The sequence below is a fragment of the Syngnathoides biaculeatus genome, chromosome 6 (genome assembly GCF_019802595.1).
Source record: "Syngnathoides biaculeatus isolate LvHL_M chromosome 6, ASM1980259v1, whole genome shotgun sequence".
Classification (NCBI taxonomy): Eukaryota; Metazoa; Chordata; class Actinopteri; order Syngnathiformes; family Syngnathidae; genus Syngnathoides; species Syngnathoides biaculeatus.
Window position 1 is genome coordinate 29,898,512 of NC_084645.1, and position 14,241 is coordinate 29,912,752.

At 38.9% G+C, this 14,241-nt stretch overlaps 2 protein-coding genes across 3 annotated transcripts; both read left to right on the top strand.

Moving 5' to 3' along the window:
- The first annotated feature begins 100 nt into the window (after window positions 1–100).
- Window positions 101–2,727, top strand: si:dkey-42p14.3 (EF-hand calcium-binding domain-containing protein 10). Its single transcript, XM_061821938.1, has 4 exons — window positions 101–1,038; window positions 2,057–2,221; window positions 2,299–2,389; window positions 2,470–2,727. The coding sequence occupies exons 1-4, from the start codon at window positions 924–926 to the stop codon at window positions 2,513–2,515; spliced, it is 417 nt and encodes a 138-aa protein (XP_061677922.1). The 5' UTR covers window positions 101–923; the 3' UTR covers window positions 2,516–2,727.
- Window positions 2,728–2,912: 185 nt separating this feature from the next.
- Window positions 2,913–14,034, top strand: samm50 (SAMM50 sorting and assembly machinery component). Of its 2 annotated transcripts, none has more exons than XM_061821928.1 (15): window positions 2,913–3,100; window positions 4,369–4,479; window positions 4,561–4,662; window positions 4,744–4,831; window positions 7,265–7,371; window positions 7,449–7,579; window positions 7,693–7,780; window positions 7,855–7,983; window positions 8,822–8,893; window positions 8,985–9,071; window positions 9,262–9,332; window positions 10,012–10,078; window positions 10,168–10,324; window positions 12,146–12,287; window positions 13,869–14,034. In XM_061821928.1, the coding sequence occupies exons 1-15, from the start codon at window positions 3,080–3,082 to the stop codon at window positions 13,912–13,914; spliced, it is 1,419 nt and encodes a 472-aa protein (XP_061677912.1). In that variant the 5' UTR covers window positions 2,913–3,079; the 3' UTR covers window positions 13,915–14,034. The 2 variants fall into 2 exon arrangements, with proteins under 2 accessions (XP_061677912.1, XP_061677913.1); XM_061821929.1 differs by having other exon boundaries at window positions 2,915–3,100; window positions 10,012–10,079; window positions 10,178–10,324.
- Window positions 14,035–14,241: the final 207 nt, after the last annotated feature.

A 14,241-nucleotide genomic window follows, 5' to 3' on the forward strand; every position in this document is an offset into this window, starting at 1 on the left:
ACATTTGGATACCCCTTCTACAAAACTAACTCTGAAGGCAAACAATGTTTTTGAATTTTGGACTATCACACAAGTGTCTAAAGACCACTGTTCGTAAGGTGTATGTCATGTCATTATCCAAGCTGCTTATCCTCACAAGTCTTGCAGGAAAGCTGGAGCCTGTCCCAGCTAGCTTTGGGCGAAAGGCTTACTGCAACAGGAGCTGGTCGCCTGTCAGTTGCAGGGAAAATATTGACACCATCACTGAGCGGGAATCGATACCACGCTGCCTGTACCAAAGGCAGGTGTGTGTACCACCACGCCATCAGTGACAGATGGAAGTATAAACGGCAGATAAGGCTTTAATGCAAAGGAGTTTTGCAACGCACCATATGCATGTGTAGACATGATGGAGGACTTTAGGAGCGTATTTTCCCTGGAAAAAAAAAAAAAAAAAAGTTAAACAAGATTCCTGTGGATGTTCAATTTCTGCGGTTCCGTTGCGTTGAATCAATATGATAAAAAAATGTGAGGGAGCATGGTGAATAAGTGGGGAGCACATTTGTCTCAAAGTTGAAAGGTTCCAATCTCACCGCACACTTTGCGGTGTGCAATTGGCATCTTCTCCATATGTATTCTTGACAAACAATAATCCCCCCCCCAAAAAAATCACAGAATGCTTTATAAATTTAAAAACAAAAATAAGCAAGGAAGCGCAATAGAAAATGGTTGACCAAAATATCTGAAAATCAAACGTATTTTTCAATTTTCTGTTAATATGTATTTTTTGTATGGGGGGGGGACACACAAGGAAGTATCGGTTTCATTATTATGACTTCCTTGCAAAAGAATACGTGACCAATAAAGGAACCGTTTTTTTTTTTTTTTTTTAGTATGGTGATGTATCTTAGCAACCGACATTAACAACAACAAAAAAAAAAAAGATGGACGTCAAAATAACGACCGAGCGAGAGAAAGAAGCCGCCGCTTACCTGGAAAAACACAAAATCTTTGACCTGATGAGAAACCTCACCAGCATGCTCTTCTTTTACAGACCCGGTTAGGCTTTTTTGGGTTTAGGTATTACCAGGAACTGTTTGGCGGTACTTATTTTGCGGTGAAACGTCCCGTTTGTAACTGCAGGGTCGCATGTTAGCTGGTACGTGACGTCATTTGTTTATTTCAGGTCCAATGTAAGCCGTTTTGAGTCACACAATAAAATAATTTTGATTGTCAGAAATGTGTAGTCACGATACGTCTACATTTAGTTTCTCATTGATTTTTCTATGTTCACTCAACGCATATTGCGTCTGTTTAAGGTACGCAAGTATGAAGTTTTATATTTGTATATATATATATATATATATATATATATAAACGTAAATAATAACAATATCTTGTCCTCTAAATTTCTGGCTTTTATAATCTAAATTTTAAATCTCCTTATTTAAATCAGTAGGTTAGTGTAGTGTTACCCCAATCTTTTAAATTACAAAATCACATGGCACAAAACAAAAACGTCACAGAGATTATATATATACTAAATAATAAATAATATCTAATAATATAAGTATTAATAGTGATGATCTTGTCTTGGTTTAGTGTGAAGTGTTACTTGAATACAAAGCTATTGTTTTCATATATGTTATGGCGCGAATGGTTGATTTCTGTAATTTTATTTAAAGATTGTTTAATTGTTCTGCCTTTCACTATACTTCACTGCATGGAGTTGATGGCTGAATAAAGATAAATTTCTTGAAGGAAATAAATAATACTTTTTGGACCAATTAAGGATAATTGGATAACTTCCTACACAGTGGTTGGAATTACCGGACAAACTTTTTTTGTTTTGCTTTTTAATTGATTCTCATTTCTGACTACCACGTTTTTGTGCCCATTTTTTATGGTCTATTTATAGTTTGATTCAATTTGTCATTTTAGTAAACCTCGCTAATGAATGGATATTTACCTATTTTCCTTCTTAACTTTTTTTTTTTTTTAAATCCACCACTCTTACTTTGAAGCATTTTAAATTGCTCTGCATCTTAACTTTAACTCGCTCGTCTATTCCGTTTAGATGACCCGAAAGAGTTCCTCATTGAAAAACTGGAACAGTTAAAACAAGCTCGAGATCAGGGCCAAAAAGCGCCCAGTCTGCTCAGCCATTCCAATCTGGACGCAGCTTTTGGAATAGTGGACCCAGCCAATGAAAGATATGTCACATTTGCACAATACAAACAGGGTGCGTGTGTCACATATCTCAACTTTTTTTTTCCTCCAATCTGTTCTGCAAAATGAGCTTTCCCCCCTTCTCTGCAGCTCTTATCTCATTGGGCATGAAAGACATCAACGAGTGTCCTGATGGTGTAAACGATGACAAAATAACCTATGATACTTTCATAACAGAAGGGTAAGAGAGGGAGTTAGAATTTTTTTTTTTTCATGTGCAACTTGTTACTAATACAATCTCCTGTTGTGTTATTGTTACAGGATGCTAAGCCTGGAGAAATGCTCAGCGACATACAAACAGCCTTAAAACTGAATGTTTACTTATACTATGTCCAATATAGTTTAAGTGCAACTTATTTTCATCTAAAGTAGGTGTGTTGGAGCGATGTGCTTTGAAAATGTAGTTACCACTTTGTATTTTTATGAACTTTTGCAATGGGGGTTCCATTTTCTGATTTATTATATATTTCTGTAATTGCGGTATGAATCAGCACTCATGAAAATAAATTTAGGATTTTACCACAGTGATTCATTATTAAAATAAGAGTATTTATTTTTTTTAAAACAGATCAGGGATTTAAAAACGTTTTTGTATATTTATAGGATTTTTTTTCTTTCTTTGGTGACGTTTTCTGTACTTTATAATTTTTTTTACATTTATATATATTGTAGTTTTCATTTCACTTAGTTTTTACACGAGCAATGGCCGCGATCTGGTGGGCGTGGCCAAGCGCAGTTCCGGAAGTGACATGGCGGCCTCCTTGGTGGAGACTTTCCTTTCTGCTGTCTCCGCTTAGTCTTGGTTGTTCGCTTTTTGCAGTTTTCACACAGTCCGCGCTTTTCACGGCGTAGCAGTCGCGTGGATTTCAGCATGGGCACCGTCCACGCCAGGGTAAGGAAAGGCGCTAGGAACGTGTTCTTTCGGCGTTTGACCTCTCTTGGTGTGGTGCCGCTAAGGAGAAAAGGGAGGCCCTGAGTGACAGCGGCCACCCTTCAACGACACATCGGGCATTGGCGGTGGACAACTGGGCGTTTATTAGACAACCAAATATTAATTTTTGGAAAAAAAAAACCCGTCCTGCTTCATATTTTGTCCGTTGTTAATTTGAGACACTCGGCCCACAATGGTGAAATTTTTACTTTTGTCATTTTTCTGTCTTCGCGACACCGCGATTCATTTTCATCAATTTTTTTTGTATCTGGGAATGAAAAAAATTTACATAAACCAGTGTATTGTAGCTTACTATCACTGGAGACTTGATTATTATGAAGTGATAAAACAGCGTGTAAAAAATAGTTCTGAGTACATCTAACAGTTTGTCACTGGCATTGTAGTTGTGTTAAAGAACGCTATTTTGGAGCAAAATTGTTTTTTAATTATTCTCCCCATTATTCGCCCTTCTGTAACTTGTTCTCAAACTGTTCACATCTAAATATTCAGGGACAGGACTATTTAGCTCAGTGGCTCTTCGACATCAATATCAACAATCACCTTCCAAAATACAGTATTTAGCTCTCCAACTTCCACCAAAATGGCCAACGTTAAAATAGCTAAACAATTACAGAGGGTGAAGTTTTTGTCCTGAAAAGGACATCTACTGTAATTACATTAAACAACAACTGTACTTAAATTTAATGTTAAGTACAAGATTTACTTGAAAAGCAAAAGTAAAGTAAATGTACAAAAAAGAATGAATGAAGCCTGTTGCAATGCATGCACGCAGTTTAAACTTTTTTTTTTTTTACCTATACACTTAACTTTCCATGTATAGTACATTTTACGTCTGTACATTTAGTTGTATTTAACGTTTAACTACAGTAGAATACACTTGCATTTAATCTTAAAGTACTGTTTTTAAACATTCAAGTACAATTTTCTAAACCTTTGCGTACAATACGTTTTGAATCAATGTTGTTTTTATTTTTCCATATTTAAGCGCAATGTTAATGTCCAAAGTTACTGTGCATAATCTCACAGAAGCTATAATAATAAATATATATTTTAAAGTGTAAAACCAATATATTGTTTTTCATGTACACATGGGCCTTCAATTGTTGGTCATTATGGTGGTACTTGGTTCGATATTTCGACAACCAGTACTCTGACATAAACAGTGTGTCTCTAATGGTTGTTTGTCTTTGTGTTCTGTGCTGTTCCAGAGCCTGGACCCTCTGCCCATGCAGGGTCCTGAGCTGGGAGTTCACGCTGACGACATCGAGCCTCCTGATATGGACCAGGAGCCCAAGCAGGAAATTCTAGAAAACAAGGATGTAAGATCCATCTAATAGCTTGGCACGTGACAAGATTTCCCTGTAAAATGATTTTTACTTGTTTTTCTTGAATATCCAAAGGTGGTGGTCCAAAGGGTGCACATAGATGGGGTCGGGAGAACCAAAGAGGACCTGCTGTCTTATGAGATCTCGGATGTTTTCCGCGCGAGGAATTTAATCGATGTATGTAGTGTCTGTCAATTGTGCACCACAAATTACTGCCCCTTTGACTGATTCCATGTTATTCCTTAACTATTGTTTCAGGTGATGAAACGATCTCACGAAGCCAGGCAGAAGCTCCTCCGACTTGGAATCTTCCGGAAAGTCGAAGTTGTTATCGACACCTCCAGAGGTACATTATTTGGAATAGAAACATCCATCCATTTCTTTGCCGCTTATCCTCACGAGGGTCGCGGGGAGTGTTAGAGCCTTTCTCAGCTGTCAACGGGCAGGAGGCGGGGTACACCCTGAAAAAAAAAAAAAAAGACACTAAGCTTTTAGGTGAAAAATTATTGACGAAACTATAACGCTGGATAACCCTTTCAGGTACCGTAATTCCTGGCCTACAGAGCGCACCTGGTTATAAACCTCACCGAGTATATTTGTAAATGAAATACCATTTGGTACATACATACGCCGCAGCTGTGTAAAAGCCGCAAGTGCCCACATTGACACCCACATTGAAACACAAGATATTTACAAAGAAAGACGGTACACAGAAAGAGTTTAACCCTAGCGCTGCTCTCACGGTAGTGCTAATGCTAGCACTGCGCTAAAGCTAGCACTAACACTAACAGGGCCGGTTAAAATAAAACTTACTGGTAAATATCACTGAGACACGCCAGTAACAGAGTATTGACACGCTAGGACAGCGATAATGGTAGCACAGTGCTAACAGGGCCGGTAAAAGTCACTTCCTCGGCACATATATTCCACCAGTCTCATTCTTACCCTTTCCGCTCGAGTGCCCCCTTGCGTCCGTTAGAAAAAATGCACAAATTAGCCGCATCACCGCATAAACCGCAGGGTTGAAAGCGTCTGAAAAAAGTCACGGCTCATAGGCCGGAAATTACGGGAAATATAATTTGTCCTTCAAATTTTTGAATGGACAGGGCATCTGATCTATGTTTAAGTAACATTAGTGCAACTTGCTGTTCTAGCTGAGCTGGTGTTTAATGCCAGGACCAGTAACATTCCTGGTTCAATTAGATTTGGTATTCAAACAGTCCTCTGCATCATGCTGTTCAAATTTTAACATCATTTGACCAAGATGTTTCTGAATAATTGAACAACAGTAACTCGCTATTGGGAAGCCTCTCGTAGGATGTTCTCAGAGGGAGACGGTTCCTCAGTTAAGGGTGTTATCAGAAGGTTGCAGGTATAGTGAGACCGGAAGAGTCACAGAAAGGCACAGAAGTGGAGATCCTTGAAAATAATAATAACAGATAAATAAAGAACTGGCTGTGAATTTTGCCATTCAGGTCCTTGTTAGAGAATACCACATTCTGCCAAAGTTCTAACAATTATTTAGATTTTAAGGTCAGCCAAAAGCCCAACAGCCCTAAATATTTTCGAGTAGTGTATTGACCAAAAAAGAGCATGTATCCTGTATAAGTTCGATTGAAATGTCATATTTTATATCACATTTAAGTGTGGTGGGAAGTAACAATGTACAAGTACATCTTGACTCGGATGTTTTAGCTCCATGTACTTGAGTAGTTTTGACTTCACTGTCTATATTTGGGAGAGAAAAAGATTGGCCTCTTTAATGTAAATTAGCATTTTTTAGTTTTCCTCTTCCTGATGGGAGCATGTTGTTTTGCAAGTGTGAAAGTCATGCACTTGGCTTAAAGAAATATGTCAAGTGACATTTTTTTTTCTTCCTCAGTATTCGAGTTAATAAACGAGGGATATTTTTTCTTTGGAGAAATTATTTTTTTCATGATAAAAACAGGTGTTATATGTAGGTACAAGTAAAAATTCAGTTTGACTATTATGCTTACATTAAGTGTTGTTGTCTATCTTTTTTTTTTTTTTATCAACTTTTGTTTTAAGTTTAGGTTAGGGTTAGGATATAACGTATGTTAGCTCTCTCTATGTAGAAGAAGGGGAACTATGAGACCAGGGGATTTCCCAGTAAGCGTCTGCTACGTACCCAGAGTTCCCCTGTTAGTTAGTCACTCATGCGCACTTATCACAAGGAGACTTTTCAGCACGGGGGAGCTCTCAGACCATCACCCTGGCCATGATGTATGAATTAGAGACGGTGGCACTGAAGAAACGACACGAAGCAGAACTGGAGGTGGCAGAAATGAAGATGTTGAGGTTCTCGCTCGGAGTGAGCAGGTTGGATAGTATTAGAAATGAGCTTATTAGAGGTACAGCCAAAGTTGGATGTTTTGGAGACAAGGTTCGAGAGTGCAGACTTCGATGGTTTGGACATGTCCAGAGGCGAGAGAGTGACTATATTGGTAGAAGGGTGCTTAGGGATGGAGCTGCCAGGCAAATGAGCGAGAGGAAGACTAAAGAAAAGGTTGATGGATGTTGTGAGGGAAGACATGAGGACGGTGGGTGTTAGAGAGGAAGATGCACGAGATAGGCTTAGATGGAAAAATGGGACAAGCCGAAAGGAAAAGAAGAAGAATTAGTTTCAGAATCTGTACTTACCTGTATTTACTTTTGCTAACAATTGAATTACGACTACATTTTCTTTAAAGAGCCATCTTCCCACATTGACCTTTACATGGTGTGTGAGTAGTTTTCCCACCTCTTACTGTATATTTAGGTGATGACGCTCTTCCCAACGGTCTCGACGTGACATTCGAGGTCACTGAGCTGAGGCGGATGACAGGGAGTTACAACACTATGGTCGGGAACAATGAAGGAAGCATGGTGAGTGCTCAACTTGATAGACAGTTCCATTTTAGTTGTCGTAACAAAACGACGGTACAATAATGATTTTGCGGCAGGTACTGGGAATGAAGTTGCCCAATGTTTTTGGCCGGGCGGAGAAGCTAACCTTTCAGTTCTCGTACGGCACCAAAGAGACTTCCTATGGCCTTTCCTTTTTCAAACCTCAAGTGGGGAACTTTGAACGCAAGTAAGAGTCATCGATTTTGATGATCTTATTTTTCTGTTTTATTGGCTGCGGAATAGGAGAGGAAATTTGTGCCACGAAGTGACTTTCCATCTCTTTGTTTTTCCGCTCTCCAGCATCACGCTCAATGCCTACAAAGTAACCGGTCAGTTTCCCTGGAGTTCGCTGAGGGAGACGGATCGAGGTGTCTCTGCCGAGCTGAACGTAAGTGACCGCAAACATTAGCGCGACAGTCATTGTCATTGTGGAAATCATTTTATTATGTGCTTCACGCTCAGTTCCCTGTGTGGAAGACCAACCAAACCTTGAAATGGGAAGGCGTGTGGAGAGATTTGGGGTGTCTGGCTCGCACGGCCTCCTTTGCTGTCCGAGAAGAGAGTGGACATTCCCTCAAGTCGTCACTAGCGGTATTTTTTGGCCTTGAGTCCATCTTACTACCTGACACCGTTGTTGTCTTAAATGAACAAAGAATGCACAGTTGTACTACAAGGTGTTGTACCATCAAAGCTGTTCAACAACAACAACAAAATGATTCCAATAATAAGTTCAAGAATTGAAGTTGTTTCAGTTGTTAAAATAAAAAATGTGCAATTCACATTGTTTTACTCTACACATAGAGTGAAACTATATCGTCGAGTATAGCTTGCAGCAAATCATAACTCAAACATATTGCCATCTCAAGAGATTAGAATGCAATAATATTACCGTAATTTCCATCAGATAAGCTGTGACTTTTTTTACATGCTTTCGACCCCTTTATGCAGTGATGTGGCTAATTTGTCCAATTTTTCTAACGGTCGCAAGGGGGCACGAGAGCGGAAAAGATAATAGTGTAGCATTAGCGTTAGCGCGGCGCTACTTTTAAACTCTCTGTGTACAATCTTTCTTTGTAAATATCGCGTGTTTCAATGTGGGCACTTGTGGCTTTGTGAGGCTTATAACCAGGTGCGCTCTATAGGCCGGGAATTACGGTACATACATAAATGTATAAAATTACTGATCTGGAGTCATTTACAGTAAATCAAGGATGTAGTTAGTTGATAAGAACTTAATATCCAAGAGAATGTTGAATGGGATGTTTACTTGTTCAAGTTCACTCGCTTGGAAAGATGGATCAGGCCATTAACTGCGTTTGATGGTGAACACACACACGCATACACCAAGCATTTCTTTTCATTTTTTCCCACAGATTTAAAAGTTTGACCTATTTTTGTATATTAATCATTTCATATTATTTTCCCCCAGCACGCAATGGTCGTCGACACCAGAAACTCCTCCATCCTGCCCAGGAAAGGCGGCCTGTTGAAAATCCATCAGGTTGCTTGCTGACGAGTTCATCAGGCATATATCTAGAAGCAGAGAAATTAATTAATTTCTGGAATATTTTGTGTTTGAATGTGATGTTCAGGAACTTGCCGGTTACACTGGTGGAGATGCCAGTTTCCTGAAGGAGGACTTTGAGATCCAGCTTAATAAAAGCCTCTTCTGGGACTCTGTGAGAATTTCTCAGTTTTTTATATTTATTTTATGTGAACAGTAATGCATGAACAATTTGAGTTGTAGCAGCACAACAGCATTTGGTAAAATTGTGTTTTGAAGCAGTACAGTATATCCTGTAAAAATACCAATTGATCAGTTTTCATTAGGATTTGCTTGACTAACACAGATTTTTTTTTTTCTTCCAGGTTCTGTCTGCCTCTTTGTGGGGTGGTTTGCTGCTGCCTATTGGTGATAAGCAAACAAGCATAGCAGACAGGTACCTACTACCCAATACTACTAACCCATTTATTTTTCAGTCGAAAATAATTGGAATCCTCAACATGATCATCAAATGCCATACCCAGCATAGTTGCAATCCGCTCCAAAAAATTGGAACGGGACAGTCAATTCCTTTATTTTTTTTTCTTTTTGTTTTTTGTAACGGCCCTGTTAGCGCTGCGCTAGCGTGTTACTGCCGTGTCTCAGTGATTTTTACCGGTATGTTTTTTTTTTTATAAAATTCGGCCCTGTTAGCGTGGCGAGGCTAGCGTTAAACTCTCTGTGTAGTGTCTTTCTTTGTAAATATCTCGTGATTCAATGTGGGCACTTGAAGCTTTTGCACAGCTGCGTTGTATGTATGTACCAAATGGTATTTCCTTTACAAATGTACTGGGTAAGACTTATAGCCAGGTGTGCTCTCTAGGCCGGGAATTACAGTACAGTGTTGCATGATATAGCTTCTTCTGATTATTGGTTTGCCAACACCCACAGGCCAAGAGTTCATGTATCACAATCCACTTTTCAAAACAAAATTTTATGGACTGAAAGTTATGGAAATGCCTACGAGTCTACAAAACCATTTTGTCTGGGAATTTACAGAGAAATGCATCCAAACTAAAAGAGAGACGCTTTATCATGCATCTGTATTGTCATTATTTTCTGTGTCCTACTGCCAGGTTCTATCTAGGCGGCCCCACCAGTATTCGTGGTTTCAGCATGTACAGCATGGGCCCGCAGAGTGAAGGTAAGGTTGTTGGCTACACTAATATATTAGATTTTTATTTTTGTACATTTTAACTGTAAGTGAAATGTTGTTTTTTATTTTTTTTACTGGTATGACAGGTGATTATCTGGGAGGAGAAGCCTACTGGGCAGGAGGCCTTCACCTCTACACTCCGTTGCCCTTCCGGCCAGGCAAGGGAGGATTTGGTGACCTCTTCCGAACACATTTCTTCCTCAACGCTGGGAACCTTTGTAACCTTAACTATGGTAGGTTAGCTCAGAAAGAGTACCTCCAAAGTCTAAGATCCTTGAGCTTGGAGTTTGAACACAATTTGCATTCGCATCACTGCGTGCAACGTCGCTCGTTTTCAAATTTTAGGTGAACCGGTTTTGTTTGACGATGATTATTTTTTTCCCCCTCAATTTTCTGACCATTAAGAACCCAAGAAATTGTGGAAAAAAAAAAAATCCTGAGACACATTTACAACTTAATTTCCCTTCGTAGTATGCCTTTCAAGTAAGTGCTTTTTTTTATGTTTTTCTATAAGCGCTGGTCAATTTCTTTTACTATTTTATGGCAAATAAGAAGTTAAAGAGGTGGGAAAAAAATCTGCAACTACACTCTACTTTCATCATGAACATCAAGGTTACATATTCCTTTTAATAAGTTATAGGTATGACTATTAAGTTGTTTTTGCGCTTACACAAATACCAATGTTAAAAAAAATCCAGCATAAGGTCGATTTGTTGAGTGAATAGGTCTTTTGAATTAGTATCTTTGTCACTAAGCTTTTTTTTTTTTACCTTTTACTATGAATGATAGTTAGTGCTTATGAGATCCCTAAATACATTGTAAAATAGATATTGTGATGAAAATTACATATAATATTATTCACTTCAATGTCAATCCGAAAAAAAAAAATATGAGCAGAGAGCGTGTCATTCTTGCGCAAAGTTGCGGAAGTCTCACACGACATCCAAGTGGTAGACATTTTGCCTACTACATCATTTAGAGCTGTCATACTGGTACGGTCGCCATTGAGAAGACGCTGTGCCACCTGATATGGGAGACGAACAACAGAGATTTTCGGATTTTTCCGACGCCTCTTGTGACACGGAAGCTCTTTTCGAAGAAGAAAACATCTCACAATCGAGTGAAGTGACCAGGGCAATATTACCCTATTGTTTCGAGCCATATTTAGATGATATGCAGATCACTTCGAACTAACAACAGACTCCCCAACAGTATGTAGCCTACTCAGCAGCCGGCCGTGAGCAACAACGGTCGCTCGCTGAACGAAGGATTACATCGTCCCCCACAAACTATTATTTTTTTTAATAGCTCTATAACACACCTACTTGTCATTTGGAACCCACAAAGCTCTCGTTACTTTGCACCGGTGCAATCCATCTTTCACGATGAACCAGGTCTTTTGGAAACGTATGAAGAGTAAATCCATCCTCCCAAGTGTTCAAACAATATCCAGCAATACGATGAGACTGCATTTTGGCTAATGCAGGAAAAGACAGCTATTTTCACGCCGGTAAAACTGGTATAAACAAACACACAAACCCGTCAGTGTGGACTTCTGGAAAAAACGTCTCTTCCTGCTTCTTCTCCAAAACGAATCCCTTTAAAGGATTTTCACTGCGGAAGATCCAAAAATCCACATATGAATACATCATGACGTGTGGTGAAAAAACAGATGGGTCAATTCCGACTGCCTTTTTTTCATTAAAAAAATTTTCTAAAAATCATGCTTTTCGTGTCAGTAGACCTTTTAATTTTACACTTACACAATTAAGACATCTGTGATGCCACTAGTCTTTGCATTGTTATTTTGTCATAAAAATTATACAGGTTATTTTTACACAAAGGACCATGAAGAGTGCTAAAATGTGACTGTGTTAAGGTTGTAGTTTAGCGACATATTCACTCTAGAAGGGATTATTGCTCTATTTCCACTATTACTTGTGGCAATTGTGGTTGGAGTTGGACTAGTATTCACTGAAACAAAAGGATGGATATGAAAAGCTCAATTGACCTGTAATGATAACCATCAGGGGCATTGTGTCTCTTATCTTTAGGGGAGGGCCCTCAAGCACATTTGAAGAAACTAGCAGAGTGCATCCGCTGGTCATATGGACTTGGAATTGTGTTACGTTTGGGAAATATCGCCAGACTGGAGTTGAACTACTGCATTCCCATGGGAGTCCAAAGTGGAGACAGGTAAAGATGCTCTTCAATCACAAATGATTGTTTTCCACTAGCACCTCTCCCACAGATAGTTAGATCGGGAGATTCACATTTAATTTAAAACAGGTGAAGTGTTGTAATACCCAAGAAATCAAGTATGACCCAGTTCTTGTGGATATAAAAGGTTTACGCACCCCTGTTGAAAAGCCATGCTTTTATTATGTAAAAAAAAAAACCAATTTAACCCACATACATTCAACCACAATAAATGCAAGTACCTACAGAGATCTCATTGAATTATCACAACCAATACTTCTATTACAAAGCAACCTTGTCAATTAATTTAGTTGTGTGGGATATGGTCACTGTTCCCTCTAAGTTGCGCAACTGCGCATTTGCGCACTTGTCGCACACTCAGCGCAGAGGAAAAGAGATCCAGCGCACTGAACTACAGGCTGACGTCTTTGGGTTTTTTTTTTGTTTTTTTTTCAAACACAGTAGCACACTGCCTCTCACAAAGAGCTGCTGCTCGATCACAGTGGGCCACACACTCTACTTCCCAGCTTACCTGACACCGCCCCCCTCCATTTTAAATGGGAACACTCATAATTACAAACACCGGGGTATGTGAATAATAAAAGAAAAAGTAGTGAAACTCGACGAGATTTTTTCTTTTTTTTGAATAAAAAAGGTCTGGTCTGAACCCAAAGTAGAAAATACAGGATGAGATGGTGTATAATGTTAAAATTCCATTTTGGCACAGCCTGATTGAGGATGAAAGCACAGACGATGCATTTCCCAAAAGGCTAATTCTGTATTTTAAATATAGGAGACAACATATTGTAACGTTAACCCTAAAATTGTTTGGGAGCATCATTCAGCTTTCAACATGCATTGCGAAAGATGTTCTGCAAGCAATAATTCAGTTTTTCACCAAGAAAAACAGACGGAGGTATCATTGTAGGTTTAAAAAAAAATAAATCAAACAAAGTTGGAAACGACATTTCAAATTTATAGTTAATGGCTTGGTATGTATTTGTATTGTCATGTATATTTTTGTTTGTTGACATTTTCAGTGTAAGTTTACACAAACACAAAATTGTTCTTAAAAATGTTCTGATGGGAATGTAATCCGAACCTTTTAATGAGCGATGTAACTTCAATGGACGACACTGATTGAACACAGTGCATACGTCTGATGTTGCTCACAGTGGTCAAAGGGGGCGCTCACGGGCTTAGTGTGTTTGCTCAGAAACATAAAAAATTACAGGGAAAGTTGGATATGGCAACTTTTTTTTTTTTTGCTATGAAACTTTGTCTGGCCTACACTTTATGCCATTAGTGGAGAAAATTGGTGGGGGGTGTTTATGATGTTAATTAGCTCCACTTTTTCGTGGGTGGACTTGCAAAAGGGCTTGTTTCACAGACCCGTTATTCCGAAGTAGGTAGATAACCCCAAAAATAAAATGAAAGTTTAATTTCACACTTTATCTGTGGGCAGGCATACAGAACACAACTATTTGTATAGAAGATATTAAAAAGAAATTATTTTCACATGTGCCCTCTGATTAAACCAAATTAGTTTCATATGATGTTTTCTTTTACGTCTTCCAGGATATGTGATGGAGTCCAATTTGGAGCAGGAATACGCTTCCTCTGAAGCCACAAGTCTCTGATCGATAGGAGCACCACCGCCATGTTGTTGTTGAAAGGGAAGATTGCTTGTAGTAGATTTTTGTTTGCAACTCATCACTTCAATAATAAACATGTTTGCACTGTTGCGCTTCATGTATTAATTCTTGATCAACTCAAATAAGTCAAGCCAAGTTTATTTGTATTGTCCTTGATCACAAGAGTCTCAATAGGCTTCGCAGGCCCACATTTGACAAAGACCAATAACATCACTTGATTGAAACCTCCCAACTGGGGCAAGTAATAACACTAAATTATATCTGAGGAGAAAAGACGAAACCCTGCGAAGGGATCA

Coding starts and splice junctions, on each gene's coding strand:
- samm50 (XM_061821928.1), top strand. CDS start 3,080: ATGGGCACCGTCCACGCCAGG. Junction 7,984..8,821: donor CCCTCAAGTCGTCACTAGCG/GTATTTTTTGGC, acceptor ATTTTCCCCCAG/CACGCAATGGTCGTCGACAC. Junction 9,072..9,261: donor AAAGCCTCTTCTGGGACTCT/GTGAGAATTTCT, acceptor TTTTTCTTCCAG/GTTCTGTCTGCCTCTTTGTG.
- si:dkey-42p14.3 (XM_061821938.1), top strand. CDS start 924: ATGGACGTCAAAATAACGACCGAGCGAGAGAAAGAAGCCGCCGCTTAC. Junction 1,039..2,056: donor GCTCTTCTTTTACAGACCCG/GTTAGGCTTTTT, acceptor TATTCCGTTTAG/ATGACCCGAAAGAGTTCCTC. Junction 2,222..2,298: donor ATTTGCACAATACAAACAGG/GTGCGTGTGTCA, acceptor CCTTCTCTGCAG/CTCTTATCTCATTGGGCATG.